The sequence below is a fragment of the Schistocerca nitens genome, chromosome 6 (genome assembly GCF_023898315.1).
Source record: "Schistocerca nitens isolate TAMUIC-IGC-003100 chromosome 6, iqSchNite1.1, whole genome shotgun sequence".
Taxonomy (NCBI): Eukaryota; Metazoa; Arthropoda; class Insecta; order Orthoptera; family Acrididae; genus Schistocerca; species Schistocerca nitens.
The window spans coordinates 121441459-121469249 of NC_064619.1; the positions used below are offsets into that span (position 1 = coordinate 121441459).

Sequence of the window (27791 nt, forward strand, 5' to 3'; positions counted from 1 at the left end):
ACATTTCATTTCTCTTGGAACAAACTTTGATGTAATGAGGAAAATAGCATCAAAATTGGCAAAAAATCCAATTTTGCAAAAATTACACAGAACCTGAAAAAATGGCACAGAAATTGGCAATAAACAACACAGAATGAGGGGTCGGGGGTGGGGGGACAACACAAAATTGGTGGTGGGATACAACTCAGAACTTAGGAAAAATGCACTGAATTTGGCAAAAAATATCAAATTTGGCAAAAAATAGCACCAAACTTCACAGAAAAAAGCTGAATTTGGAAAAAAAGACACTGAATATGGCAAAAACAACAGGAACTCAGGCAAAAAATAACGCCAAAGTCAGGCAGACTGCTGAGGCATCAAGGAGGACGGACCTCATGGAATTAGAAGTCAGCAGTATGGAGCACCTACAGCAACGGTGTGCCAAGCAGCAAAGGAAGTAAGCGCAGATTTCAATTATTTTAGTTTCGAGCCTGTTGGGTTGTCCCTTTCCCTGTCTTTTGCCAGGATAATTTTTGTGTTCTTTGGATATACTTTTCTCTTGATTAAATTGTAGTCATGGTGAAGGAACTTCCAGCTGCTGAGATTATTGAGCAATTTAGGTATCAGGTAGATAAATTACAGCTAGAGGTAAATAAGCCCAGAGCAGCAGAGAGGGAGCAGTGACAGCCCAACCCACCCACTCTGGATGGCATTACCCTGTTTTCTGGGGAACTGGGGGAAGATGTTTTTATCTTTTTTGACAATTTGGCTACAGCCAACAAATTAGGTGAATGGGGTACGGAACATTTATTATGTGTTGCTAGATTGAAATTAACAAGATATGCTAGAGCACATTATGTGTAATAAGAATCTGAGGGAGGCTAAAACATTTGAGGATTTTTAGGAAGGGTTAATAGATATTGGAAGAAGAACATGGCACAATATTGTTGGGAACAACTTACCAGGGTGAGATTTTCACTCTGCAGCGGAGTGTGCGCTGATATGAAACTTCCTGGCAGATTAAAACTGTGTGCCCGACCGAGACTCGAACTCGGGACCTTTGCCTTTCGCGGGCAGGTGCTCTACCAACTAAGCTACCGAAGCACGACTCACGCCCGGTACTCACAGCTTTACTTCTGCCAGGTCCTTCTGCAAAGGTCCCGAGTTCGAGTCTCGGTCGGGCACACAGTTTTAATCTGCCAGGAAGTTTCAACTTACCAGTGTTTTTTCGTAAGCAGGATGAATCAATTGAAAGTTTCACCAACCGTATTCGTAAAATCAATGTAGGTACCTAAGAGCTCACGGACGATGACAGGGTTAACTCAGTAATTTTGTGGGAAGCAGAGCAGTTTTTGGAAATGTCAAGAAAGTTGTGTACAGAATTTCCTAAGTATTTGAGTGAAGCAATGAATATTGCATCATCATTAGAGGAAATTGAGTCATTGTAAGTCAAGTGAATGTATAGTATGGACATCAAATGTTTTTGGTGTGGACAAAAGAGTCATGTACAAAGAGACTGCAGACAGTAAAATTGCAGGTATTTTAAGAAAATTGGTCACTCGGAATGGCAACGCCATAACAGATATCAGCAACAATGGAAGTTTCAATCACAGTGTAGATCTTATGGGCAGCAGGTAAACAGCACAGCGGGCAGGGTGTCCATTGTACCTCACTCCCATTAAGTGTGACACATTTAAGAAAGCAGTGGTAAACTATGTAAAATGTAGTTGGATACCGATTCTCTGGTACTGGTTGCAAATAAGCAAGTATTTGGAGCAAATGGGTTAAGTGCAACATGCTGGACGTTAAATTGTGTAGGTGGAGGGTGTGTAAATTCACTCAATGCTGGAATGTTGGAGTTCTGAGTGGGGGAGGTTAACTTCCACGTGACTGCAGAAGTTCCTCCCACGTTTAGCGGTAGGTATGATGATGTTCTCGGATTCGATTTCCTAGGTGCACATTGTGCCATAACTGACTTGGAATGGCATACGGTAGAATTGGATGGAACTTTGTTTCAGCTAGGCTCTGCAACTGGAATACCTTCATTGTCACAAGGTCTGCCCCATGGCCAGGGGAAACAAATATAACTGTGTACAAGGTCCCTTAAGATCAATTCGCAGGATCGCATACTGAAAGTTACAGGAAGATAGTCTGTACTGATGTTGGTTCTGACCTGCCAGTGAACTCGTTGCGTATCACCGACCGTTTGGCAGATAACAAGGTATTGGGTGCAGTTAGTCATTTTCTTCAATATAGTGTGTGCTACGTTCAGGAGGCGGACAGCATGAGGATAACACCTGTCAGTATTGGTAATATTGGCCCCAAGGCAGTAAAGTTGCCACAGGGTACCCTGGTTGCAAATTTACAAGTGTTGCACGAGGATGAACTAGACCATGATTTTACAGCACATCACACAATGTTGGAGAGGTCTGTCAACTGGTTAGCGTTAAGGAGTAAGGTAGCACATCTTAAAGCACAGCACAGATCATTAGTGGAGAAACTACTGAGTGGGTACAAGACATTATTTAATCCGCTTGTTCAGCACCAAATTCCTGCTGGAAATCAGGCATCCATCAACAAACAACTATATTGAGTTCCAAGGAATTTACAGCTGATTATGGAAGCGTTTATAGACCAGCAACTTATAGATGGCATCACAGGACCTAGCTACAGTCCTTGGCATGTTCCCATTGTAATTGTAAGCAAAAAAACACTAGATGGTTGCAAAGCATAATGTTTCTGTTGTGATTACCAGTTCCTCAAACAGAAAAAGGTGTCGGATGCATATCCTATGCCTCATATAACAGAGACACTGGACAACTTGTGCCAGTGTCAGTATTTCACAACACTGTATTTGCGTAGTGATTACCACCAGTTGGCAGTGACACCAGAGGATTGGCCAAAAACTGCATTCTCCACACCAACTGGACATTCTCCACACTGACTGGACACCTTCAGTTTTGCTGCACACTTTTTGGACTTAAAAACATGCCGGCAATCTTTCAGCATGTGTTGGATAGTGTGTTCCATGCATTAAAAATAAAACACTGCATAGTGTACTTGGATGACATAATCGTGTATTCAAAGGATATTCCAAAACATTTGGAGTAATTGCGCAAAGTGTCTGATCATCTGTGCACTGCACCGTTAACATTGAGCTTAGAGAAATGTCATTTTGTACTGCCAGAAGTTCAGTATTTGGTTCACATTACAGGGCAGGATAGAATTCATACCGATCCAAAGCTAGTTGAGGCCTTTCAAAATTTTCCAACACCCACCAGGGTAGTAAAGGAATCGTAGTTTCATTTGGGGCTCACGAATTTTTACCATACGAGGTGTGGCTAGAAAAAAACCGGACTAGTACTGGTGAAACAATAAAACGAATGCAATAAGGCTGAAAGTCGCGTGGCCTGTCACGTGACTCTCGCTCCGCCTACTGCTCGAGTTTCATCTGCCTCCTGCACTCAGTCTGCCCGTGGCGTCTGTTTTAAGTAGTTGACGTTTTGTCTGTGCGTCGGAAAATGTTGAGTGTACAGAAAGAACAGCGTGTTAACATCAAATTTTGTTTCAAACTAGGAAAATCTGCAAGTGAAATGTTTGTAATGTTACAACAAGTGTACGGCGATGATTGTTTATCACGAACACAAGTGTTTGAGTGGTTTAAACGATTTAAAGATGGCCGCGAAGACACCAGTGATGACACTCGCACTGGCAGACCATTGTCAGCAAAAACTGATGCAAACATTGAAAAAATCGGTAAACTTGTTCGACAAGATCGCCGTTTAACAATCAGAGCAGTGTCTGAGTTAACAGGAGTTGACAAGGAAAGTGTCGAACAAGTTTACCGATTTTTTTCAATGTTTGCATCAGTTTTTGCTGACAATGGTCTGCCAGTGCGAGTGTCATCACTGGTGTCTTCGCGGCCATCTTTAAATCGTTTAAACCACTCAAACACTTGTGTTCGCGATAAACAATCATCGCCGTACACTTGTTGTAACATTACAAACGTTTCACTTGCAGATTTTCCTAGTTTGAAACAAAATTTGATGTTAACACGCTGTTCTTTCTGTACACTCAACATTTTCCGACGCACAGACAAAACGTCAACTACTTAAAACAGACGCCACGGGCAGACTGAGTGCAGGACGCAGATGAAACTCGAGCAGTAGGCGGAGCGAGAGTCACGTGACAGGCCACGCGACTTTCAGCCTTATTGCATTCGTTTTATTGTTTCACCAGTACTAGTCCGGTTTTTTTCTAGCCACACCTTGTAGGTATGTTCCAAAATTAGCAGAAACTGCAAGACCTCTCATGCAATTGCTATGGAAAGGACTGAAGTTTCACTGGGCAGCTTAGTGAGAGATGGCGTTCCAGAAGTTAAAAGATCTGTTGACATCTAGTCCCGTTTTTGTCTAGCCGGGCTTTGAAAACCCATTTATTCTTTCTTGTGATTCAAGCACTTTTGTGCTAAGGGTTATTTTGAGTCTCAAAGTAGATGGACAGGACACCCTATTGCATATACAGGGTGAATCACCTAACATTACCGCTGGATATATTTCGTAAACCACATCAAATACTGACGAATCGATTCCACAGACCGAACATGAGGAGAGGGGCTAGTGTAATTGGTTAATACAAGCCATAAAAAAATGCATGGAAGTATGTTTTTTAACACAAACCTACGGTTTTTTAAATGGCACCCCGTTAGTTTTGTTAGCACATCTGAACATATAAACAAATACGTAATCAGTGCCGTTTGTTGCATTGTAAAATGTTAATTACATCCGGAGATATTGTACCCTAAAGTTGACGCTTGAGTACCACTCCTCCGCTGTTCGATCGTGTGTATCGGAGAGCACCGAATTACATAGGGATCCAAAGGGAACGGTGATGGACTTTAGGTACAGAAGAGACTGGAACAGCACATTACGTCCACATGCTAACACCTTTTTATTGGTCTTTTTCACTGACGCACATGTACATTACCATGTGGGGTGAGGTACACATACACACATGGTTTCCGTTTTCAATTACGGAGTGGAATAGTGTGTGTCCCAACATGTCACGCCAATAGATGTTCAATGTGGTGGCCATCATTTGCTGCACACAATTGCAATCTCTGGCGTAATGAATGTCGTACATGCCGCAGTACATCTGGTGTAATGTCGTCGCAGGCTGCCACAATATGTTGTTTCATATCCTCTGGGGTTGAAGGCACATCACGGTACACATTCTCCTTTAACGTACCCCACAGAAAGAAGTCCAGAGGTGTAAGATCAGGAGAACGGGCTGGCCAATTTATGCGTCCTCCACGTCCTATGAAACGCCCGTCGAACATCCTGTCAAGGGTCAGCCTAGTGTTAATTGTGGAATGTGCAGGTGCACCATCATGCTGATACCACACACGTCGACGCGTTTCCAGTGGGACATTTTCGAGCAACATTGGCAGATCATTCTGTAGAAACGCGATGTATGTTGCAGCTGTTTGGGCCCCTGCAATGAAGTGAGGACCAATGAGGTGGTCGCCAATGATTCCGCACCATACATTTACAGTCCACGGTCGCTGTCGCTCTACCTGTCTGAGCCAGCGTGTCCACGGACCAGTAATGCATGTTCCGTAGATTCACTACCCCATGGTTTGTGAAACCCACTTCATCGGTAAACAGGTAGAACTGCAACGCGTTCTCTGTTAATGCCCATTGACAGAATTTCACTCGATGATTAAAGTCATCACCATGGAACTGCTGATGTAGCGACACATGAAACGGGTGAAAGCAGTGACGATGCAGTATGCGCATGACACTACTTTGACTCAGTCCACCGGCTCTCGCAATGTCCCGTGTACTCATGTGTGGGTTCATGGCAACAGCAGCTAACACACCAACTGCACCCGCTTCTCCTGTGACGGGCCTGTTACGGACCCGTTTGCGTGCTACGACCATACCTGTTGCATACAGTTGGCGGTAGATGTTTTGCAATGTGCGGCATGTTGGATGCTCTCTGTCCGGGTACCGTTCTGCATACACCCTGCAGGCTTCAGCTGCATTTCGTCGACACTTGCCATAGATGAGTATCATCTCCGCCTTTTCAGAGTTCGAATACACCCTGGTCACAGTTCCTACAACACTACACTATCACAGACATCTGGTAACACGGTGTACTACAGTTGGTCTGCGTGCGGAGACAAATGCAGAATAACAATAGCAGCAAGCGCTACATGCGGACACTGCGACAGCTAGACCAAACCACAACAGTGCACTACAGCCACACTCGTAAACACGGTCGTCATCATAAACATGTCCCTGCAGAAGCTGCTCGCCGACCGTGGCCCATGTTTGTTACAACACGCAACTGAACATCGGAGGTTTCAAGCATCAACTTTAGGTTACAATATCTCCGGATGTAATTAACATTTTACAATGCAACAAACGGCACTGATTACGTATTTTTTTATATGTTCAGATGTGCTAACAAAACTAACGTGGTTCCATTTAAAAAAACGTAGGTTTGTGTTAAAAAACATACTTCCGTGCATTTTTGTATGGTTTGTATTAAACAATTACACTAGCCCCTCTCCTCACCTTTGGCCTGTGGAATCGGTTCGTCAGTATTTGATGTGGTTTACGAAATATATCCAGCGGTAACGTTAGGTGACTCACCCTGTATTTCACAGCAGCTCAATAATGCTAAATGAAATTATACCACTACAGAGAAGGACATGCTTGAAGTGATTTTTGGAATTGGGTGCGGTTAAGCGAATTTGATTGTGAGGTAGTATATTACCCAGGAAGGTTGCACACTAATGCAGATGGACTCAACTGTAAGGTACATGCTATGGAATGCACAGGCAGTGACATAACTGAATGGAGGACTGTCAGTGGTTTGCTAAATAAAAGTAGTCCTGCACAGAGGACAGAATATTCTATCGAACAGCAGAGGCTCACAGCACATGGTTCCAGTCTCCATGGTACAAACCAGCAAGGCCGTAGCACCACTGCAAAGACAGCGGGTTTCAGTTATGCCAGCGCAGCTACAGTTACCTCAGCGGGTGCACGTCTGAGCATCAGCCAGCCACCTTCGTCACTGCTGAGAATATTAGGAGCAGAAGCAAACCCCACCCAGAGGGCCAATAACCAATGTATTGCAGTTGTTCAATAAATGTTATTATTCTGTCATCAGGACCCATCCATAGATGTACCCCCACCAACCTCTTCCTCACACCCAGCAGCAAACCTACGACTGAAACCAGCGATGGGCAGCAGAGTCTCGTGTCTGTTTACACAATTACTTAAGAGTTCTAAATGTGAAAATTGAAAATAACTGTTACAAGGATTACAAAGGGAAAGAAACGATGTAACCTAAATTTGTCTCTGAAGGAAGTGCACTTGAGGTAATTATAAAATTACAAAGAGACAGAACGGCTTACCAGTACTTTCAGCAGATAAAATTACAGTACCGCCAATATAAATATTCACAAGCAAAAAAATTATTCCTAGTTTTCAGAACAATTACATTCTTCTTCAGGGAATAAAGTGGAAGAGATTGGAAAGGGTTAGAAAGGAAGGGCAGTCACTCAGACCTCTGGATGAGATGGACCCACCTATTGTGAGACAGAAGGCACAATGTGAAGTTAAAAACTCTGATTGGAGCCACACCAAAAGATGTTTTAAAATAGATTTTTCACTCATTTATTAAAGAATTTAAATCACCAGGATGTATTTCAAATATTTTCAATTCAGGTTTAAATAATGAAATCTGATATTTTTAAAACTATTGATATCAAGTGATATTTACTTGATAATGCGTATTATTTCCAAATTTCTTGTTGTTACTTGTGACCCAGTTTGACAGTTTTTGCAGCAAGTGCGATACCTATATATACAAATGACAAAAACACATATTGTGAAAAATAACTGAAGGGATCAAAAATCGGTAGGACTCTTGGGCTCTTGATAATTTGACAACACTGGTAACAACTTTGCAGCCTTCCGTGTACCGAAACCATTGACCCACCTCCAGTGAGACAAGACAAATGTGGTTCGCCAGAACAATGAAACTAAACAAGTATGTGTCAGTGTGTGTATCTTTATTGCTAAATGACTAACCTGAGGCTTGGTCCCATTTGCAGATTGCCTACCCAATGGTTTCTGGAGGCAACAAAAATTTGATTTTCTACTTTTCATATAGTTACTGACTGAATTTGAAAGGCTATCACAACCCATGCATGAAGAGCTACGATCTTATGTTAAAGGTTTGATATGGTTAGACAAGTACTGCTGTTAAGAACTATTTATATATCTTGAGTCTAATTACTCATTTGTTTGGTATTTGAGAATGAGAGCATTTAGAGACTTCCAACACATTCTACACATAATTTCCAACCTTTACAAAACTTTTTCTCATTGGCATCACCCAAAACCTTTACAAAACTTTTTCTCATTGGCATCACCCGAAAAAAAAATAAATAAAATAAAATAAAATTGAAAGGAAAAAAATTTTATCGCTTAATGCATTTTCACTGTTCATGCAGCATCTGCCATGATGTTTTAATTTATTATGTCTTTACTACTTACTCTATTTGCAACACTTACTCTACCTGCAACACATTTTGCAGCCAGCATCCTCATATAGAACTGAATGTACCTGGAGATATGATGTTTTGTACATGGGAGTTAGATTCTTTGAAGAACCGGGGATGGGGGTTTACTGGTTCTGTACTAGTTAGTCTTAAGGGCATCACCTGAAAGCTTGGCAATGATTTCAGTCTTATTTATGCATCCAATGACTACTAAACCCCTCAAATACAAAGTCTGTTATATTTACTACTCCCATTATTTATATTCCAGCAAGAACTTTCCATTAGCACATTTATACCGTCCAACACTTAACCTTGTTAGGCAACAAAATGTCACACAAGGTGATGTTGCAACAGCAAGGCTCATCAGAGAAGCTACAATGACATTTAATTAAAGGTGAGAATGGTACACAGTAACTCTTAGCTGAATAGGTTTCTGCAGTCCAAGACTGTTTCAAATAAAATTGTTACCGGTGTTTGCTGAGTCAAGATCTAAACAAAACTACCAATATTTCCTATTCTGTTGCCCACAATAGTAGCTGCAACTGTAGCTACTACAGTGTGACACAGTCACAGACCCAAATGAATTTTAATGTAACAGTATATCATGCAATAAATCAGATCTGAGTGGTTGTGTAGGTGAAGTCATAGAACCTGAATTACAAGATATGAAAAATGAGTTGACTGGTTCTCAAAGAAACCAACCACCACATGCAACTAATTTTGCCTCTCATTAAAATTCTCGCACAGAGGTCTGTGAAGTCAATGCAGTGAATCTATATTACATGAATCATTTAAAATATTATGCAAGCCACTGAATAAGGTGAGATCTGCATTAATCTATATAGATAAAAAATCAACTGCCACACAAATGGAGATTATCACCTGAAAATGGTTTAACTGATTTTGTTCTTGTTGTTATGTTCGTTATTGTCACGACAAGTTTTGTACGATAAAAATTTTAAGATTTCAACAGCCACATGTATGAAATATCATCAATTAAGAACGGCTCAACAGATTTGGTTGATTTTTGTCTTTGTTGTGTTCGCAGTTGTCAAGACAAGGTTTTTACAATAGGAAATTTTTGGAAAATCCACAAGAAAAGTCAAAAATTAAAATCAACTGTGAATCATCATCACCTGAGAAAGGCTCAACTGATCTGGTTAACTTTTTTCTTTAGTTGTGTTTGTAACTGTGGGTGGCAACAGTATTTTTAGTATGAAAAAGAACAGAAAAAATTGCAGTCAGTTTGACAGTTCTGCTGTTACATGTTTTCATAACAAAAAATCTGTGTGACAGTTATATACATAATATATAAATGCATGTAATATATAAAGGGGAAACACTGTTGCCAAGAACTCTCCAAGTTTTTAACCAATTCATTACAAATTTTTACACAACACTCTAAGAAACATTCAGATGGAAATGGACATGGGAGGAGGTTATGCATAAAGAGAATTGGGGGGAGAGGGGGGGGGGGAATGTTGCAGGAGATGTACAGAGCTATTGGACATTACATTCAGACAGAAATGGGTGTAGAGAGATGAGCAGAGACAGGAGAGATGGAGAGGGGGGTGAGGGGGAGGGAATGTACAGAGAGAGAGGCACTGGCACTGGAAGCAGCACTGCAATGAAACTCGGGAAGCAGGGACAGAAGCTAGTCAAAGTTATTAGCCAACAAAAATGTGGCTGACTAACCATTTAACTGTTGGGGAAATCATTATATGATACTAATGCTCAACAACATTTAAGCTTCAACACAGAAATTTAAGATGTTCCAGCATGCCGAAAGGAAGGGGAAACTACAGCTGTTAATTTTCTGAGGGTATACAGCTCTTCTGTATGGTTAAATGATGGCATCATCTAAGGTAAAATATTCCAATGCTGAAATAGATCCCCATTTGGATCTCTGGGTGGGGACAACTAAGGATACCACCACCAGGAAAAACACAATTGGCATTCTAGTGGTTAGAACTTGGAATGTTAAGACATCATAACTGTGTAGAGAGATCAGAGAACTTAAAAAGGGACATGGATAGGTTGAAGTAAGATACAGTAGGAACCAGTAAAGTGCAGTGGTAGGAAGAACAAGACTTCTGGTCAAATGAATACAGGATTATACACACAAAACTAAATAAGAGTAATACAGGAGTAAGTCTAATAGCAAGTAAGAAAACAGGAATTCGGGTGCAACAGGGGAGTGTTATGGGACCATTGCTTTTCACAATATATATAAATGACCTAGTAGATAGTGTCGGAAGTACCATGCGGCTTTTCGCGGATGATGCTGTGGTATACAGGGAGGTTGCGGCGTTGGAGGGTTGCAGCGAAATGCGTGAAGATCTGCAGCGGATAGGCACTTGGTGCAGGGAGTGGCAACTGACCCTTAACATAGACAAAAGTAATGTATTGCCAATACAAAGAAAGAAGGATCCTTTATTGTATGCTTATATGATAGCAGAACAAACACTGGTAGCAGTTACTTCTGTAAAATATCTGGGAGTATGCGTACAGAACGATTTGATGTGGAATGATCATATAAATTTAATTGTTGGTAAGGCGGGTGCCACGTTGAGATTCATTGGTAGAGTCCTTAGAAAATGTAGTCCATCAACAAAGGAGGTGTCTTACAAAACACTCGTTCAACCTATACTTGAGTATTGCACATCAGTGTGGGATCTGTACCAGGTCAGGTTGACAGAGGAGAGAGAGAAGATCCAAAGAAGAGCGGCGCATTTCGTCACAGGGTTATTTGGTAAGCGTGATGGCATTACAGACATGTTTAGCAAACTCAAGTGGCAGACTCTGCAAGAGAGGCAATCTGCATCACGGTGTAGCTTGCTGTCCAGGTTTTGAGAGGGTGCGTTTCTGGATGAGGTATCGAATATATTGCTTCCCACTACTTATACCTCCCGAGGAGATCACAAATGTACAATTAGAGAGATTCGAGCGCGCATGGAGGCTTTCCGGCAGTCGTTCTTCCCGCGAACCGTACGCAACTGGAACAGGAAAGGGAGGTAATGACAGTGGCACGTGAAGTGCCCTCCGCCACACACCGTTGGGTGGCTTGCGGAGTATGAATGTGGATGTAGATGTAAGCTACTATGAACAGCATAGTGAACACATAATTGCACCACAGACAGACACATAGCCAATGCCCAAGACAATAGTAAAACTTCGTATGTCCACTAGTTCTGCAGTTGGTGAAAAGACTGAAAGAATGCATGATGGATCAAAAGACATTAGGCAGAGAATTGAGGACCCTCAACTGGTTGGTTGGTTGATTTGGGGGAGGGGACCAAACAGTGAGGTCATCGGTCCCATTGGGTGAAAGAAGGATGGGAATGGAAGTTGGTCATGCCCCTTCAAAGGAACCATCCCAGCATTTGCCTGAAGCAACTTAGAGAAATCAAGGAAAACCTAAAGCAGGGTGGCCGGATGCAGGTTTGAACTGTCATACTACCTATTACGAGTGTGTGCTAACCACTGCACCACCTCACTCGGTGAAAATTTAATTGTGATGAGTAACTGGAACTCAATAACTGCAAAAGTTAAAGAAGCATAATTTAATAATAACTGACACTTGGTTTAAGAACCATGTACAAAGGCTGTACATGTGGAAGAGACCTGGAGGCACTGGAAGCACTCAGATTTATTACATAATGATAAGGCAAAGATTTTGAAACCAGATTTTAAACTGCAAGACATTTCCAGGCACAGGTGTGGACTCTCATCACAATTTAATGGTTATGAACTGCACATTAAAACGGAAGAAACTGAGAAAAGGTAGGAAATAAGGAGATGGGACCAAGGTAATTTCTAAAAACTTGAGGGTGTTGAGAATTTCATAGAGAGCATCAGGCAATTTTTGACTGAAACAGGGGAAATGAACACAGCGGAAGATGAATAGGTGGCTTTGAGAGAAGAAATAGCGAAGGCAGAAGATCAAATAGGTAAAAAGACAAGTCTACTACATATCCCTTGATATTACAGGAGATGCTGAAGTTGACTGATGAAAGGTGAAGACATAAAAATAGAGCAAAAGAATCAGCTGATAGGGAATACAGGTATCTAAAAAATTAAATTGGTGTTAAGTGCTCACCGGCTAGCAGGAATGGATAGAGGATAAATACTACACTTCAGAAGCACACATAACTGGGGGAGAGGTAGATACTGCCCATCAGAATATTAAAGAGATATTTGGAGAAAAGAGAAGCAACTTTATGAATATCAACAGCTCAGATGGCAACCCAATACTAAGTAGAGTAGGGAACCGTGAAAGGAATATGTAGAGGGCCCTACAAGGAAAATGAACATGAAGCCACATTATAGAAAGAGAGGAGTAGGTGGGAAACACAAGATAGGAAATATCATACTTTGAGAAGAATTTGAAAGAGCTCTCAATGATATTACTGGAAACAAAGGCCCTGGAGTAGATGACATCCACTAAGAATTATTGAGACCCTTGGGAGACCCAACCACAAAAAAACTGTTCCACCTGGTGTGCAAGATATATGTGACAGGCAAAATACTCTCAGACTTCAAGAAGAACGTAATGATTCCAAAGAAGGTAGGTACTGGCAGGCATGAATATTGTCGAACTATCAGTTTAATATGTCATGGTAGAGAAATATTTACATGAATCATTTACAGAAGAATATAAAAACTGATGGAAGTCAACCTTAGGAAAGTTCAGTTTGGGTTCTGGAGAAATGTAGTAACACCCAAGGCAATAATAACCATACAACTTGTCCCAGAAGATAGGTTAACAAATGACAAACCAACATTTACAGATTTTGTAAACTCAGAGAAAGCTTTTGACAATGTTGATGGGGCTACTCCCTTTGAAATTCTGCAGGTATCAGGAATAAAACGTAGGGAGCAAATTGTTAAACACAGCTTCTACAGAAACTAGACTGAAGATATACGAGTCAGTCATGATTGGTTGGCTGGTTTAAAAGAGGAGGGAAGGGACCAAACTGCTAGGTCATCGGTCCCTTGTTCTGAATAAAACAATGCCACAAGGGTGAGAATGAAACAAGTGAGACTGACAACACAAAACAGAGAGAAAGGAAAAACCACAAGAACGACTGAAGGGCAGCAAACACTTAAATGAACAAAAGGGGAGAAGAAAACCACAGAAATGCAAGAAACAGGTAGAAGAGATTTAAAACGACAAAACAGATTACCATGGCTGGCTGACCATGAGAATAAAAAAGATAAGCCAGTCACTCTGCAACACATTAAAACCTCCATCCAAAAAGCACGAGGCTGGAGGACACAGAGGGACAAAGTACATGCGCTCAAAATTAGATCAAATGATAAAACACACCCTCACAAATAAAACATAAAACTAAATCAGCCGATGAAGTGTTGACAGATAAAATTAGTGGCAACAAGTCCGGTAACCGAAGATTTTGTCGCAGGGCAGTCAAAGTGGGACAGTGCATCAGAATATGAATGGGCCACTGTCAACTGGGTGCCGAATCGAGACTGAGGCGGGTCTTCACAGCGCAGGAGGTAGCCATGGGTCACCCCAGTGTGGCCAAGGCAGAGCCGACAGAGAACCACTGAGTCCCTGCGAGAGGCCCGCATGGAGGACTGCCACGCATTCGTAGTCTCCTTAATGGCAGGCAGTTTGTTGTGCATATTGAGACTATGCCATTCCGTCTCCCAAAGCCAAAAAACCTGGTGGCGTAAAACTGAATGCAGGCGAGTGATTAGAATGCCAATCTCCATAAGCGGTTTCCGTGTAGTCTGTTTGGCCAACCTGTCAGCAAGTTTGTTGCCTGGGATTCTGACGTGTCCTTGAGTCCACACAAACACCACTGAATGACCGGACCGTTCTAGGGCATAGATGGACTCCTGGATGGTCTCTACCAAAGGATGACGAGGGTAGCACTGGTCGATAGTTTGTAGGCTGCTCAAGGAGTCAGTACACAGAAGAAACGACTCCCCAGGGCATGAACAGATGTGCTCAAGAGCTTGAGATGTAGCCACCAGCTCTGCAGTGAAAACACTGCACCCATCGGGCATGGAATACTGTTAATATGTCCTCCACAGACATAAGCGAAGCCGACGAGACCATCAGCCATTGAGCCGTCACTGTAAACCACTTCATGGCCTCGGTACACACCAATAATTGAGGGGAAGTGACAGCAGAGAGCCGTGGGGTGAACTGAGTCCTTTGGACCATGTGAAATGTCCAGGCGAATCCGGGGCCTAGGTGTACACCATGGAGGTGTACGCGAATGGACCTCGAGTATAGGCGGTAAAGGTTAACAACGCTAGGTTCAGATAAAAGGGATCGGACATGAACTACAATTGTAAGACAGTAATTTGGATGCGCAGGAGAACTACAAATGTGTGCAACGTAACTGGCGAGAAGTTGTGCACGCCTGACCTGCAATGGAGGGATTCCAGCCTCCGCCAGGACACTGGTCACAGGACTTGCCCTAAAAGCTCCTGTCACTAGTCGAATACCACAGTGCTGCACTGGGCTGAGTAAACGCAATGCTGAGGACGCCGCCGAACCATAAACCAGACTCCCATAGTAAAGGTGGGACTGAACAAGGGCTCTGTAGAGCTGCAGCAGCGTAGAGTGATCTGCACGCCAGTCGGTGTTGCTCAGGCAGCAGAGGGCATTGAGGTGCTGCCAGCACTTCCACTTACCTGACAAAGGTGAGGTGTCAAAAACCAGTCCTAAAAATCTATATGTCTCCACTACAGTGAGTCTAAGGTAAAGTTCACATTCCGAATGAACGGTACTACACCGACAGAAGTGCATAACACAGAATTTCGCGGCCGAAAACTGGAAGCCATGGGCTAGAGCCCATGACTGCGCCTTGTGGATGGCTCCCTGTAGGTGCCACTCAGCAATACCAGTACTGGTGGAGCAGTACGAAATGCAGAAGTCGTCTGCATACAGAGAGGGTGAGGCAGACGGCCCTACAGCTGCTGCTAGACTGTTAATGGCCACTAAAAATAGAGATAGACTCAATACCGGCCCCTGCGGGACCCCATTCTCCTGGATGTGGGGGGAACTATAGGAGGCATCAACTTGGACCCAGAAAGTGCGAAGCAACAGGAAATTCTGGATAAAATTGGGCGCGGGCCTCGGAGATGCCACTCATATAATGTGACAAGGATACGATGTAGTAAATCAAAAAAGACGGAAACCAGGTGATGGCGTCTGGCAAAGGCTGTTCGGATGGCAGACTCAAGGGGCACAAGATTATCATTGGTAGAGGGACCCAGGCGGAAACTGCCCTGACACCGAGCCTGTAGGCCACGTGACTCCAGGACCCAACCCAACTGCCAACACACCATACATTCCAGCAGTTTACAAAGAATGTTGGTGAGGCTGATGGGCCAATAGCTATCCACATCAAGCAGGTTTTTGGAAAGACGCCATCGCACTAGATCTGGTTGAGGATCACGAGGAGATGTCGCTTGTGGTCAGAGAAGATATGTTTAATCATCTGACTGTGGATCCGATCTGGCCCAGGAGCTGTGTCGAGCCCATGTAAATGGGGCATTATAGGGTTCACTGTGGCATGCAGTGAATGAGAAGACTTTCCCTTCCATCCGCCGTTTGAGAGTGTGACAGGCTGGGGAGTAATTCTCTGATGCAGAGGTGTGAGCATAGTGCTCAGCAAAGTGCTTGGCAATCGTGTTTGCCAAGCCATTCATTTCTTAAAGCGCGGAACAGAATACAATTGGAGGGGATAAATCTGGAGAATACAGTGCATTACGGAGCAATTTGAAATTTAACTCACTGATTTTCGCTATGGCAATAATGGGTTTGTGAACTGCTGCATTGCCGCAATAAAATATAACTTGCTTTTATGCAATTGCTTGATTTTATCAGTCAAATGCTGCAATAAGTTCAGAAAATACTGCAATAAGTTCAGAAAATACTGCAATAAGTTCAGAAAATACTGCAATAAGTTCAGAAAATACTGCAATAAGTTCAGAAAATGTTCACCTTTGATTGTTTTTCCTTTCTGAAGATAATCAAAAAAATTATCCCATGCACAATCCAAAAAATGAAACCATAACCTTGCCAGTAGATGGAATTGTCTCTGCCTTCTTTGGAGCCAATTTTATCCTTTCAATCCAGTGTTCTGACTGTTCCTTCATCTCAGGTGTGATGTGATGGACCCATATTCCATCCGTGGTTATGAATTGACACAAAATGTGGTTTTATTGCAGTGAAACATCCCCAAACATGCAACTGAAACATCCTCCTGACACCACTTCTGTTCTATTGTCCAAACCCAGGACTCAACTTGCACACAGCTTTCTGTCAACAATTATGAAAAGGATAGATTGCTAGTCACCATAAAGATGACAAACTGAGTTGCAGACAGACACAATGAAAAGGCTATTACAACTGCCCTTTTGGCCAAACCCTTCTTCAGAAAAGAAAGGAGCACACACACACACACACACACACACACACACACAGAGCAGTGCTATCTTCAGCCGCTTTGGGCAGACTGCAACTGTTGTAGGCCTATTGAACAAAAGCAGCAATATGGAGTGGGGCACAAAAGGGGAGGAATTGCAGGGTACATGGGGAGGGGGGGGGGGGGGGGGGGGGGGGGGGGGGGGGGGGGGGGGAGGGGGGAGATGGCGATGCTTGCAGAGATGAGCACACAATGAGGGTGAAAGGAGGTGAATAGGGTGGTAGTGATAGGACAGAGGGGGCTGAAACTGTTCAGTAGAGGGCATGGGGACAGTAGGTAACCAAAGGTTGATGCTGGGATAATTTCACGAGTATAGAATGTATTCTTAGAATAACTCCCATCTGTGCAATTCAGAAAAGCTGGCAGGGAAGTGAGGATCCGGATGGGTCATGTAGTGAAGCAGTCATAGAAATCACGCATTTTACATTCAGCTGCGTGTTTAGCTCTGCTCTTGGCCACAGTTTGGTAGCGGCTGTTCATCCTGGTAGACAGCTGGTTGGTAGTCATACCAATATAAAAAGCAGCTATATCATATACCAATGACTGCAGCAGACCTGGTATATGATGTAGCTGCTTTCACAGGTGATCTGGTCTCTGATGGGGTAGGATAAGCCTTTCACAGAACTGGAATAGGAAGTGCTGGGTGGGTGGATTGGGTTGGTCTCGCACCTGGGTATTCCACAGAGATATGATCCCTGTGGCAAGGGGCTGGGTTTGAGACTGGCATAGGGATGGACTAGGATGTTGTGGAGATTGGATGAGCGACAGAACACCACTTTAGGAGGGGTGGGAAAAATCTTGGGTAGAATGTCTCTTATTTCAGGGCATGATGACAGACAATCAAAGCCCTGTGGAAGGATGTGGTTCAGTTGTCCCAGTCCAGCATGGTATTGAGTAACAAAGGTGGTGTAGCAATGCAAGGGGCACAAAATTTGTTATAAAAGTGTGAATTTATGTGCGGCTTTTACTATGAAACAAGTTATCACATGCAGTGCAAAAGTGCTCGTGAATAGTTCTCTAACCTATGTGGTGAATTTTATTTTGTCATCTTGACCCGAATAGAGAGTAAATCCAGTTTCATTTAAAAGTTATGTGAGATAGACACATCACGTTATTACAAGAGAGTCGTTTAGCCCATTAGGGAAAACTGAAAACTGCGCGCTCGATTTGAAATACTTTACACGCCAGTGCACAATTGAGCTGTCCAGTAAATTGTGTACAATAGTTGCAAATGCGTTTGGACTAAATGCACAAAGTTGGAAATTCATTTTGAGCCAAGTTCCGATTTTGACAAAAAAATGAACTGAAAGTTTATTCAAAATATCGAAGTCCAGTTTTAATTGAGACACATATCACTTTGTTGATTACATTGCCTAGCAACACTGTAAAGCAGCTTAATTCATTCATTAGAATGATTTGTGACATAGTAAGGCCCATTACACACACAAAATGTTACACTAAGTTTGCTGAGAGTCTGAGAGTGTTTTTCTTTCCATAAATGCCAATAAACCGGCAGTTTCAAAAGTTAAATTATTAACTATCGTGTAACTTCATTGGTTTTTCTACACCACTACAGAACGTGTTGTATTGTGTCTCTTCACAAGAGATCTCAAGAAGCCGGGATAAACAAGAAGAAGAAACAGACTAAAGAAGAGGCATCAGTATAGTGACATTCCTTTGTAGCTGTTTCTTAGGTGTGGTGGGAGGGTTGGGAGTGTGTGGGGATGCAACATGGGAAGTCTGTTTGCCGACTAGGTCTGGGAAATAGTAGGCCTTTGTGAGAACTTCAGTGCACTGGGCAAGGGATTTCCTCTCACTGCAGATACACCATCCCCAAGTGGCAAGGCTGTATGGGAAGGATATTCTGGTGTGGAAGGGTGGCAGCTGTTGAAATGCCAGTGCTGTTGGTTGGTTTAATGTGGACAGAGGTGTGGATAGAGCCACCAGAGAGGAGGAGGCCAACATCCAGGACCATGGCACAATGGATTCAGGAGGTTGGCATAGGAGGGTGCCATGTGGATTCCCATGGCTGTGCTGCATATCTGTTTGCATACCTTCCCCTCCAAAGGAGTAGTAGTTGTGTGTTAGAATAAAATTAGATGTATGGGGAATGGAGTCGATGGTCTGGAGCCTAAAGGAAATTGGGAGAGGTAGTGCTCAACAGGGGCAAGAGCATGGGCGTGAGGGATGTTGGTGTATAGGGAAGTGGTGTCAACAGTGATGAGTAGCGATCCAGGATGTAAAGGGATGGGAACTGGTGAAAGAAATGGTTGGTGTCTTTGATGTGGGACATTAGATTTTGGGCAATTGGGGGAGGTGTTGGGCAATGAGGACCAAAATTCTTTCAGCGGGACACAATGACCAGCTGCAAAGGGGCAGCCTGGACCCAAGCCTTTAAGCACGGATCGGAGGTTATGCTGGACTTCTGGGATGGGATCACTCTGGCAGAGTTTATAAGTGGAGGAGTACGGCAATTGGCAGAGGCCTTCTGCCACGTAGTCATTGCGATTTACAACGACTATGCTGGAACCTCTGTCTACAAGTACAATGATTACATGAGGATCTGCTTTGAGGCTGTGCATGGTCATCCTTTTTCTACTGAAAGGCTGGTGCTCCAAGGCAGGGACTTGGGGATGGATTGTGAGGCCAGGTTGGAGGTAAAGTGGTGGTTAGGTGGATCACATCCCTGTGAAAGACCCAGATGCAAGACCTGGCCCATCCACAACTTCCTACTCCAGTCCTGCCACAGGGAACGAATGGCCTCCACCAAACCATGGCCAAGAGCAAAGTGGACCACCCTGGGGCACAACATGTAGCTGAACACAACATGCTTGACTTAAATGTCTTTTTCACAATCCACCCCATGTTATCCTCCCTTCCACCACCAGCTTTTCTGAACTGTGCAAATGGGAGTTATCCTTACAACACATTCTCCTCTCCTGAAATTATCCCATCCTCAACCAATAATAATCTATTGCCCCCACATCCTCAGCTCAACAGTTTCTGACCCCCTCCTCCTACATCTCATCCCAATTCGTGTCCCCTCACCATCAATGTGTGCTACTATCTGCCAACACACACACCAAAATGAGGTTTTCAATCTGCAGCAGAGTGTGCGCTGATATGAAACTTCCTGGCAGATTAAAACTGTGTGCCCGACCGAGACACTCTTTTCTGGAAGAGCTTTGTCCAAAAGTTGAGTTTGTAAAAAGGTCCCGAGTTCGAGTCTCGGTCGGGCACAGTTTTAATCTGCCAGGAAGTTTCATATCAGCGCACACTCCGCTGCAGAGTGAAAATCTCATTCTGGAAACATCCCCCAGGCTGTGGCTAAGCCATGTCTCCGCAGTATCCTTTCTTTCAGGAGTGATAGTTCTGCAAGGTTCGCAGAAGAGCTCCCGTAAAGTTTGGAAGGTAGGAGTCAAGATACTGGCAGAAGTAAAGCTGTGGGGACCGGGCGTGAGTCGTGCTTCGGTAGCTCAGTTGGTAGAGCACTTGCCCGCGAAAGGCAAAGGTCCCGAGTTCGAGTATCGGTCGGACACACAGTTTTAATCTGCCAGGAAGTTACACACACCAGTTTTTTCCCACCTATGCACCCCTCCTCTTCTGCTCCCTGCTCCCCCCTCCCCAAAGTCTCCCAAGACTTCACCTGGCAGATTTGCCCTGCCACCCTCTAATCCCTGTGTAATCCACCAGACAGCACTCCTCTCACACACCCCCCCCCCCCCCCCACCTATGTTGTGTTATTCCTTTGTCTTCCCTACCACATCCAGCTTTTGTTCAACACAACATTTTGCAGTCTGCCCAGAATGGCTGAAGACAGCAGTCACGTGTGTGAAGTGTGCCTGCTTGTGTGAATGTGTGTGTGCATTTTCCTCTCTTTTCTGGAAGAGCTTTGTCCAAAAGTTGAGTTTGTAAAAGTCTTTTCATTGTGCCTGTACGCAAGTCAACATGTAATCCTTACAATGAGTAGCAATCTATCCTTTTCATAAATGTTGATATTCCTACCTGGACTTTCTACTGTCAAGTTTTGTGAAATAACTACGATGTCTGCTAGCTCACACATTTTCAGCCGACAGTCATCCAACAGTATTTTGAGACTTTTCTCCACAATTTCTGACGTGGTCAATTCATTTGGTTCATCAATGAAGTGCTCCTCTTGGCAGTTCATACGACCTCACTTAAACTCTGCTATCCAACATTTTGTTGACAGTAAATGAAGGAACAGACTCTCCCATCATATAATCTAGCTCATCTTTAATATTATTTTGACTATGAACTTTCAAATAAAAATTATTGTATTCCACAACGATGACCAGTTTTATCTACATTTACAAATTCATGTCGGTGTTCACTACTGATGGCTGCCAAACGAATACTAAACTATGTAGCATCATCACACTTCAAACTCAGGCTTTATAAGATTGGTACAACAACCACTATTTATACATAGGGTTGGGTACCTATGGTACAGCCTTTGTATGAGGTTTGCTAATGACATTGTAATTCTGTCAGAGAAGGCATAGGATTTGGATGATCAGTTGAGTGGACTGGATAATCTATTGAAAAGACGTTGTAAGATGAACATTAACAGAAGATAAACAATGGTAATGGAACGTAGTTGAATTAAACCAGATGATGCTGTGTGAATCTGATCAGTGAATGAGACACTAAAAGTAGCCTCAGATGAGTTTTTCTATTTGAGCAACAAAATGAATGATGATAGCTGAAGCAGAGAGGATATAAAATGCTGACTGGGTACAGCAATGAAAGCAGTTCTAAAAGGAGAAATTTGGTAACACCAAATATAACTTTACCTGTGGGAGTCTTTACTGAAGGTATTTGTCTGGAATATTGCCTTGTACATAAATGAAACATGGACAATATGCAGTTCAGACAAAAAAAAAAAAAAAAAAAAAAAAAAAAAAGCTTTTGAAATTTGGTGTTACAGAGCAATGCTCATGATCAGGTGGGTAGATCAAATAACAAATGGGGAAGTACTGCAGTGAACTGAGGAGAAAAGAAATTTGTGGCACAAGTTGACTAAAAGAAAGGATCAGTTCACAGGACACACACTAAGGCACCAAAGACTTGTCAATTTGGTATTTGGAGTTAAGTGCGGGCAGTAAAAATTGAAGGAAGATACCAATGATGAATAAATTAAGCAGATTCAAATGGCTGTAGGTGGCAGTAGTTATTCAGAATAGACTAGCGTGGAGAGCTGCATCAAACCCATCTGATAACTGAAGAAGAGGAGGAGGAGGAGGAGGAGGAGGAGGAGGAGGACGACGACGACGACAACACTGACGTGGCTGAAGCTAGGGAGAAGAGAGTGCTTCTTCAAATGTGGTCATCTCAAGGACTGGTGTGATCTGAGTGCTGAGAGGTTCTCATTGTTTCAACACAGCATGAAAACCCTCATAATAACATTGTGTTTGAACTGCACTAAATAACAAATAATATAGTGTTACGTGTTAAAACATCATAAAGAAGAGAAGAGACTAGATCGAAACAATTTCCTGAGTGAATTGTTAGTTATAAAATATGGTTTTTCTGTCAGAGTACAATATAAATAAGTCCCAGTGTTCCACTGACATAAATGACACTTATTTTACATCAGCAATAGCAACTGAGAAAATGGAAATATAAGAACTAAAATTATTACAATGAAGAGATTTCATAATTGCTTTGTAAGCAATACCTGAAAGAATTTAAAAGATCTTGGAAGGATATAGACAATACACAAGACACTGTAAAGAGCAAGTGCCTTAACAAAAACAAACACAAGACACAATGCTCAGCACTTCACGCACACATACCTCTAAATTGCACAGTAGATGTTCCTCTTCCACCAGACCGGGTAGTAACAATAATGTCTCCACGACCTTTTCCTGGTCCAGATCGTGCAATGATTTTGTTGGGTGACTTCCATTCGGCAGACAGTTGGCAGTCACATCCACATATTGTAAGACCTGAAAAAGTATTTCAAATGTAACTAGATGACTACATGCATAAAAAACTCAATAAAAACCTCCATACGCAATTAGAAGGATTACGAAATTGTGTACAACCATACAAGTAAAAACTAAAGAAAAGAGTTCGTGTAAACATAGGTCCGCAAACGTTTGGTTAAAGAGTTACAGCTAATAAAAGATTTTGCCTGAAATTTAACTTTGCTAATTTGAAGCCATCGCATACGAGATTAAAGAAAAGCATGATTTCCATTTACTTTGTTGTTATTGGTCTGGTGAATCTAATAAAATATGTCCCAGACGTGTATCTGCAGTAGTTTTCCAGAACATACAGAGAAGCAAAGATTATTATACAAGTAAATTTGTTTACTTTCCATTAATACTGTAGAGATGTTTAGGTCATTGTTGGCAACCATTAGTGAATCGTTTCTGTCACTTCCTAACCTTGAAATGAGTTAGTTTTCTGCACTGTTCAGTGAAAGAACATAATAACAACAGTGTATTTAAGTGAAACCACATAGTAACTGTTGTAGTTTGTCGATTTTTTGTGAAAGAGGGATGCCTTTCAAATTTACAAGAGGAATACGCCGATGTGGTGTTTATTTATGGCAATGTAATGGTAATGCTATGGCTGCAGTTAACAGACAAACTTGTGAAACTGAAACGAGCTACAGAATCTGTTCATACACATGCAGTTAAATGCAATGAACTTGGTGGAGACATTTTTGAACATTTATTGTGAAACTGTATGTACAGTGTACAACTTCCTTAACAATGAGCTTTGTTTTTTCCGGTTTAACATGAATTTACATGTGCTATGATATTAATAAAAGCAGAACACCTGACACATTCATTCAGTTTCAGTTAACGTTATTACCATCATGTTTCCAAAATTAAATTCTCTACAACTTTTGTTGAAAACTTTTTACGATTGTCTGGAGTTTGAAAAACAAATTGGGCCAAGTAGTTAATAAATTAAAAATTTTTACGAAATTTAATAATATTGTAGAACAAAAGCAAACTGGTGCTATTCATTTATTATTATAATGTTGTTCTACCAAGAACTGACGGAAGATTCCGTTAATATGAAATTATTTCTTTGCTTTTCTAGATGTCCTGGGAAACTACAGCAGATTCATGTCTGGGGCATGTTTTATTATATTCACCAGATCAATAACAACAAAATAAACGGAATTTGTGCTTTACTTTAACCTTGTACAGTTCTGTGATGGGTTAATATTAGTGAAGTTGCTGAATTTCAGGAAAAATCTTTCATTAACCGTAACTCCATAACTAAACATTTGCAGACCTATGTTTATATAAACTGTTTTCTTTAGATTTTCTTGTAGAATAACAAAATATTTGCATATCTTCGTGAATCACCCTGTGTGTGTGTCTATATATTCAGTCTGAAAGCCATTAGCCCGGCCGTTGTGGCCGTGCGGTTAAAGGCGCTGCAGTCTGGAACCGCAAGACCGCTACGGTCGCAGGTTCGAATCCTGCCTCGGGCATGGATGTTTGTGATGTCCTTCGGTTAGTTAGGTTTAACTAGTTCTAAGTTCTAGGGGACTAATGACCTCAGCAGTTGAGTCCCATAGTGCTCAGAGCCATTTGAACCATTTTTTTGAAAGCCATTACAGAGCATAATGAGACGAAAGATAAAGAAGGAGAACAAGACAAGGCTTACAGCATGAGTTTACAGGTGAAGGGGGGAACGTATGGTTTTTTTGAATAAATAGTGCTATGAAGAAAGATATTTGAGTGATAAGCACACTAATGTTTGGCTTTGTTGGCTAAACTATTTTCTAGGAAAACCTAAACACTATAACAAACTCAAACACTCATATCACAGCCTACACGCTGACAGTGAGACCTAACTCAGCAAATCTGACAGACTGTGCCTGCCTTATTAATGTTGTTTCACACCTGGCTGGAAATGGAAATCTGACAACAAAAAATACATATATAACCCACTCACTAAACCTGATAAGCTGTATCAGCCATATTTATGCAGTCTAGCACCTGGCTGGAAATCAAAAGCCGACATCATTAAAAATACATACAAATCCCACTCACTAGGATACCCTGAGAGGGTAAGTTTACACCAAGTTAGCTGTTTATCAGTTGTTGCTCAGTTATGCATTTATTCTATCTTGTGGTTGGAGCGTGATACTGTCCCCTCTCAAAATCTTGGTTGTGGTAGCTCACTGAACCCCAGCATAACATGAGATCTACATTCACTCCATACATAACACACTTTTATTTATAAAGAATTAGAACTATCAACGTAACGATGTGTAATACATAACTAACATGTCCCCAACAAGTATTTTGATGTAGATTGTTTACAAAAACTATGATAAATGGTAGGAAGATCCACTGCTTAACTCTTACCATACATTTTGCAAAAATTATCACAATGCTTTAGTTACACCTTTTTGCTCTTATGCTAGGGAGTACCATCTACACAAAGTAACCAATTAATGATTGTATTACCATTCTACAACAATAATGATACAGAATATTGTCACTCACCAATGAGATCTGTGGGACTGGTTCCAAGAAATTCTCCTCTCAGTGTCACTCTCGTCCCTGGAGGTCCTTCTTTGGGGGAAATTCCGGTTACAATCGGGGGAGGAGCCATGTTTGATAAAGCTGTAAAATAAACCGACCTGTCACAAATTCTGTCTGAGATACTTTTCATAAAATATCTGAAAATCATAATAGACACACTGCACCATTACAACCTCTAATAAAGGGGATCCAACTTCAATTATTGATTCGAATTAAACGCTACCATAGAGAACCACAGCAACATCCACTAAAAACGAAATAAGTGAGGCTGTCATACGGAGGCTACTGTCTGCAAATTCAATATACAATCAATTTGTTTACATTCGTGTACCAAGACTGGTTCTCAAACTTATACTAATAGAAAAATATCGCGGATATATTTAGCTTCGTTCCATAGGAATGCATTCCTGAATATTAGGCCTTACTACCGGTGACGAGTACCGCCCCTTTCTCACCTGGAAGTGTACTACATAATCATGAATCGTATGAATATATTCATTCACGACGAGAAAATAATTTACTGTGACGTACACAGTGTTCATAAAAACAATAATAAACTCGCAGAAAGAACAATAAACTGTTTAAAAACAAAAAAGTTAATTTTTGACAGATAAACTTAACCTAGTTCAGCTGCTGTGATCGCAACAAAGCAGACTATGGACTCCTTACAGTCATTAACAATTACTAAACTCGCTCTGAAAGATCAACATCACTATCATATATTTTACGCAGTCCTTGTAATTTTTTTCCTACATAACATCCACACAGTCCTACTCCCACACTCCATGCTTAAACAACACAATAATCACATAGCGAGATTGTCGCTAATCAGTGTCGCCAACAGTATGGGTTTTCTGTTTTCCTCTGGTTTGTCGGGTTGTATCTTTGAAACTCAAGGAATCAAATTTTCCTCAGTTCACCAGTAACAATCAGCACAGGCTACTCACATCTTTATCTGAAACCTATATTCATATTAAATACGATAAACATTCAGAAGAGGAAAATAGTACAAGCCCGAGAACGAACGTATTAAGTGAAACGATTCGTTTTATACTTCAGGTGGTGCCCTAATCTGAATACCTGTATTGTCATATTTACGCCTGATTTCACTGAAGGCTTCTTTGTCGAGCAATTCTTGCCCTTTAAAGTTTTTGACGTACACACACTTATTTCCTCAACAAGTCTGATCTCTGGCTTTTTATGCTTCTAATGTCGCAAGCCTTGATGTTCCTCATGTAGGCAGTCAATCCTTCATTCTGTAAAAGTAACAATACCACATCTCGTGCTCCCATTTACACCGAAAGCCTTCTTTACACCGAAGTGATCACAGGCGAATATGAGCGAATGCGCATTCGTATGGACGATGCGCAAGTATTCGCTAGTGTGTGCCATCCATACCTGTGCCTTCGAATAGGCATTTACACTGGAGCAAACAGAAGAAAAACACGAGATCATAGAGCAGCCGACATGTTGATTTCTGAGTTTGCCAGGTTTTTGTGTTTGTATTTGCATATTACGAAAATACACAGTTTTAATGATAAATCGCATTAAAGATCTCTCAAGACCGCTCATTTTTAGTATGATTATATTATTTGCAGGGAATTATCAACTTTTTAGCCCAACACATGGAAAAATAATCAGTTATTTGTTCACTGTCCAACCTTGAGGTCGCTGTGAAAGATTTTTAACAGTGTAATTTCGTGCAGTTGAGTTATATTGACGATATTCCTTGCATGATCGGAAAAAAGCTCCGCAACTGTTAAACATTCCATACTGCCGCGTTGTCCTCAAAATGTTCAAATTAACATTACTCCGTACACTTCAGTCGATTTCCCACCAGTTTCTTTAACTAAATAAATAAACTATATTCCAAACACTGCCTTGTATCCTATAAATCGTTTAACTAAACAATGTCCCACATATTGTCTGAATTGTTTACACATTCCACACATTGCAATCGATTTCCCGCCAAGTGGCGAATCAACTGAATCTTTTTCCCACCAATTTACCGGTGGGGATGGGAGGAGGAGGGTTGGGCAATTTCCTAGAGGGTGAGGGGTTATTGATCAATTTAATTAATTAGTCGACCAAATTGACATCAAATGTGTGCTTGCATTTGGCAATTGGCATTCCCAGAGGGGTGGTGGAGGAGGAGGGGAGGGGGGAGGAGGAGGTGGGGTGAGGGGTTCTTGGAAGAATAAATTACCCCCAGTGGGTCATAAC

The 27791-nt window shown here is 41.9% G+C and overlaps 1 protein-coding gene across 2 annotated transcripts in view; it reads right to left on the bottom strand.

The window, feature by feature from the left end:
* Positions 1 to 26360, bottom strand: part of LOC126262739 (exocyst complex component 2) — a 134666-nt gene extending 108306 nt beyond the window's left edge. Inside the window, exons 1-3 of one of the 2 annotated variants that reach the window (XM_049959547.1) lie at positions 26190 to 26360; positions 25530 to 25649; positions 22842 to 22994 (exon numbers count right to left, since the gene is read on the bottom strand). In XM_049959547.1, the coding sequence (XP_049815504.1) occupies positions 22842 to 22994; positions 25530 to 25638 (262 nt within the window). In that variant the 5' untranslated portion in view covers positions 25639 to 25649; positions 26190 to 26360. Of the gene's footprint in view, positions 1 to 22841; positions 22995 to 25529; positions 25650 to 25741; positions 25856 to 26189 lie in introns of those variants that run through there. The other variant, XM_049959548.1, reaches the window with a different exon arrangement.
* Positions 26361 to 27791: the final 1431 nt, after the last annotated feature.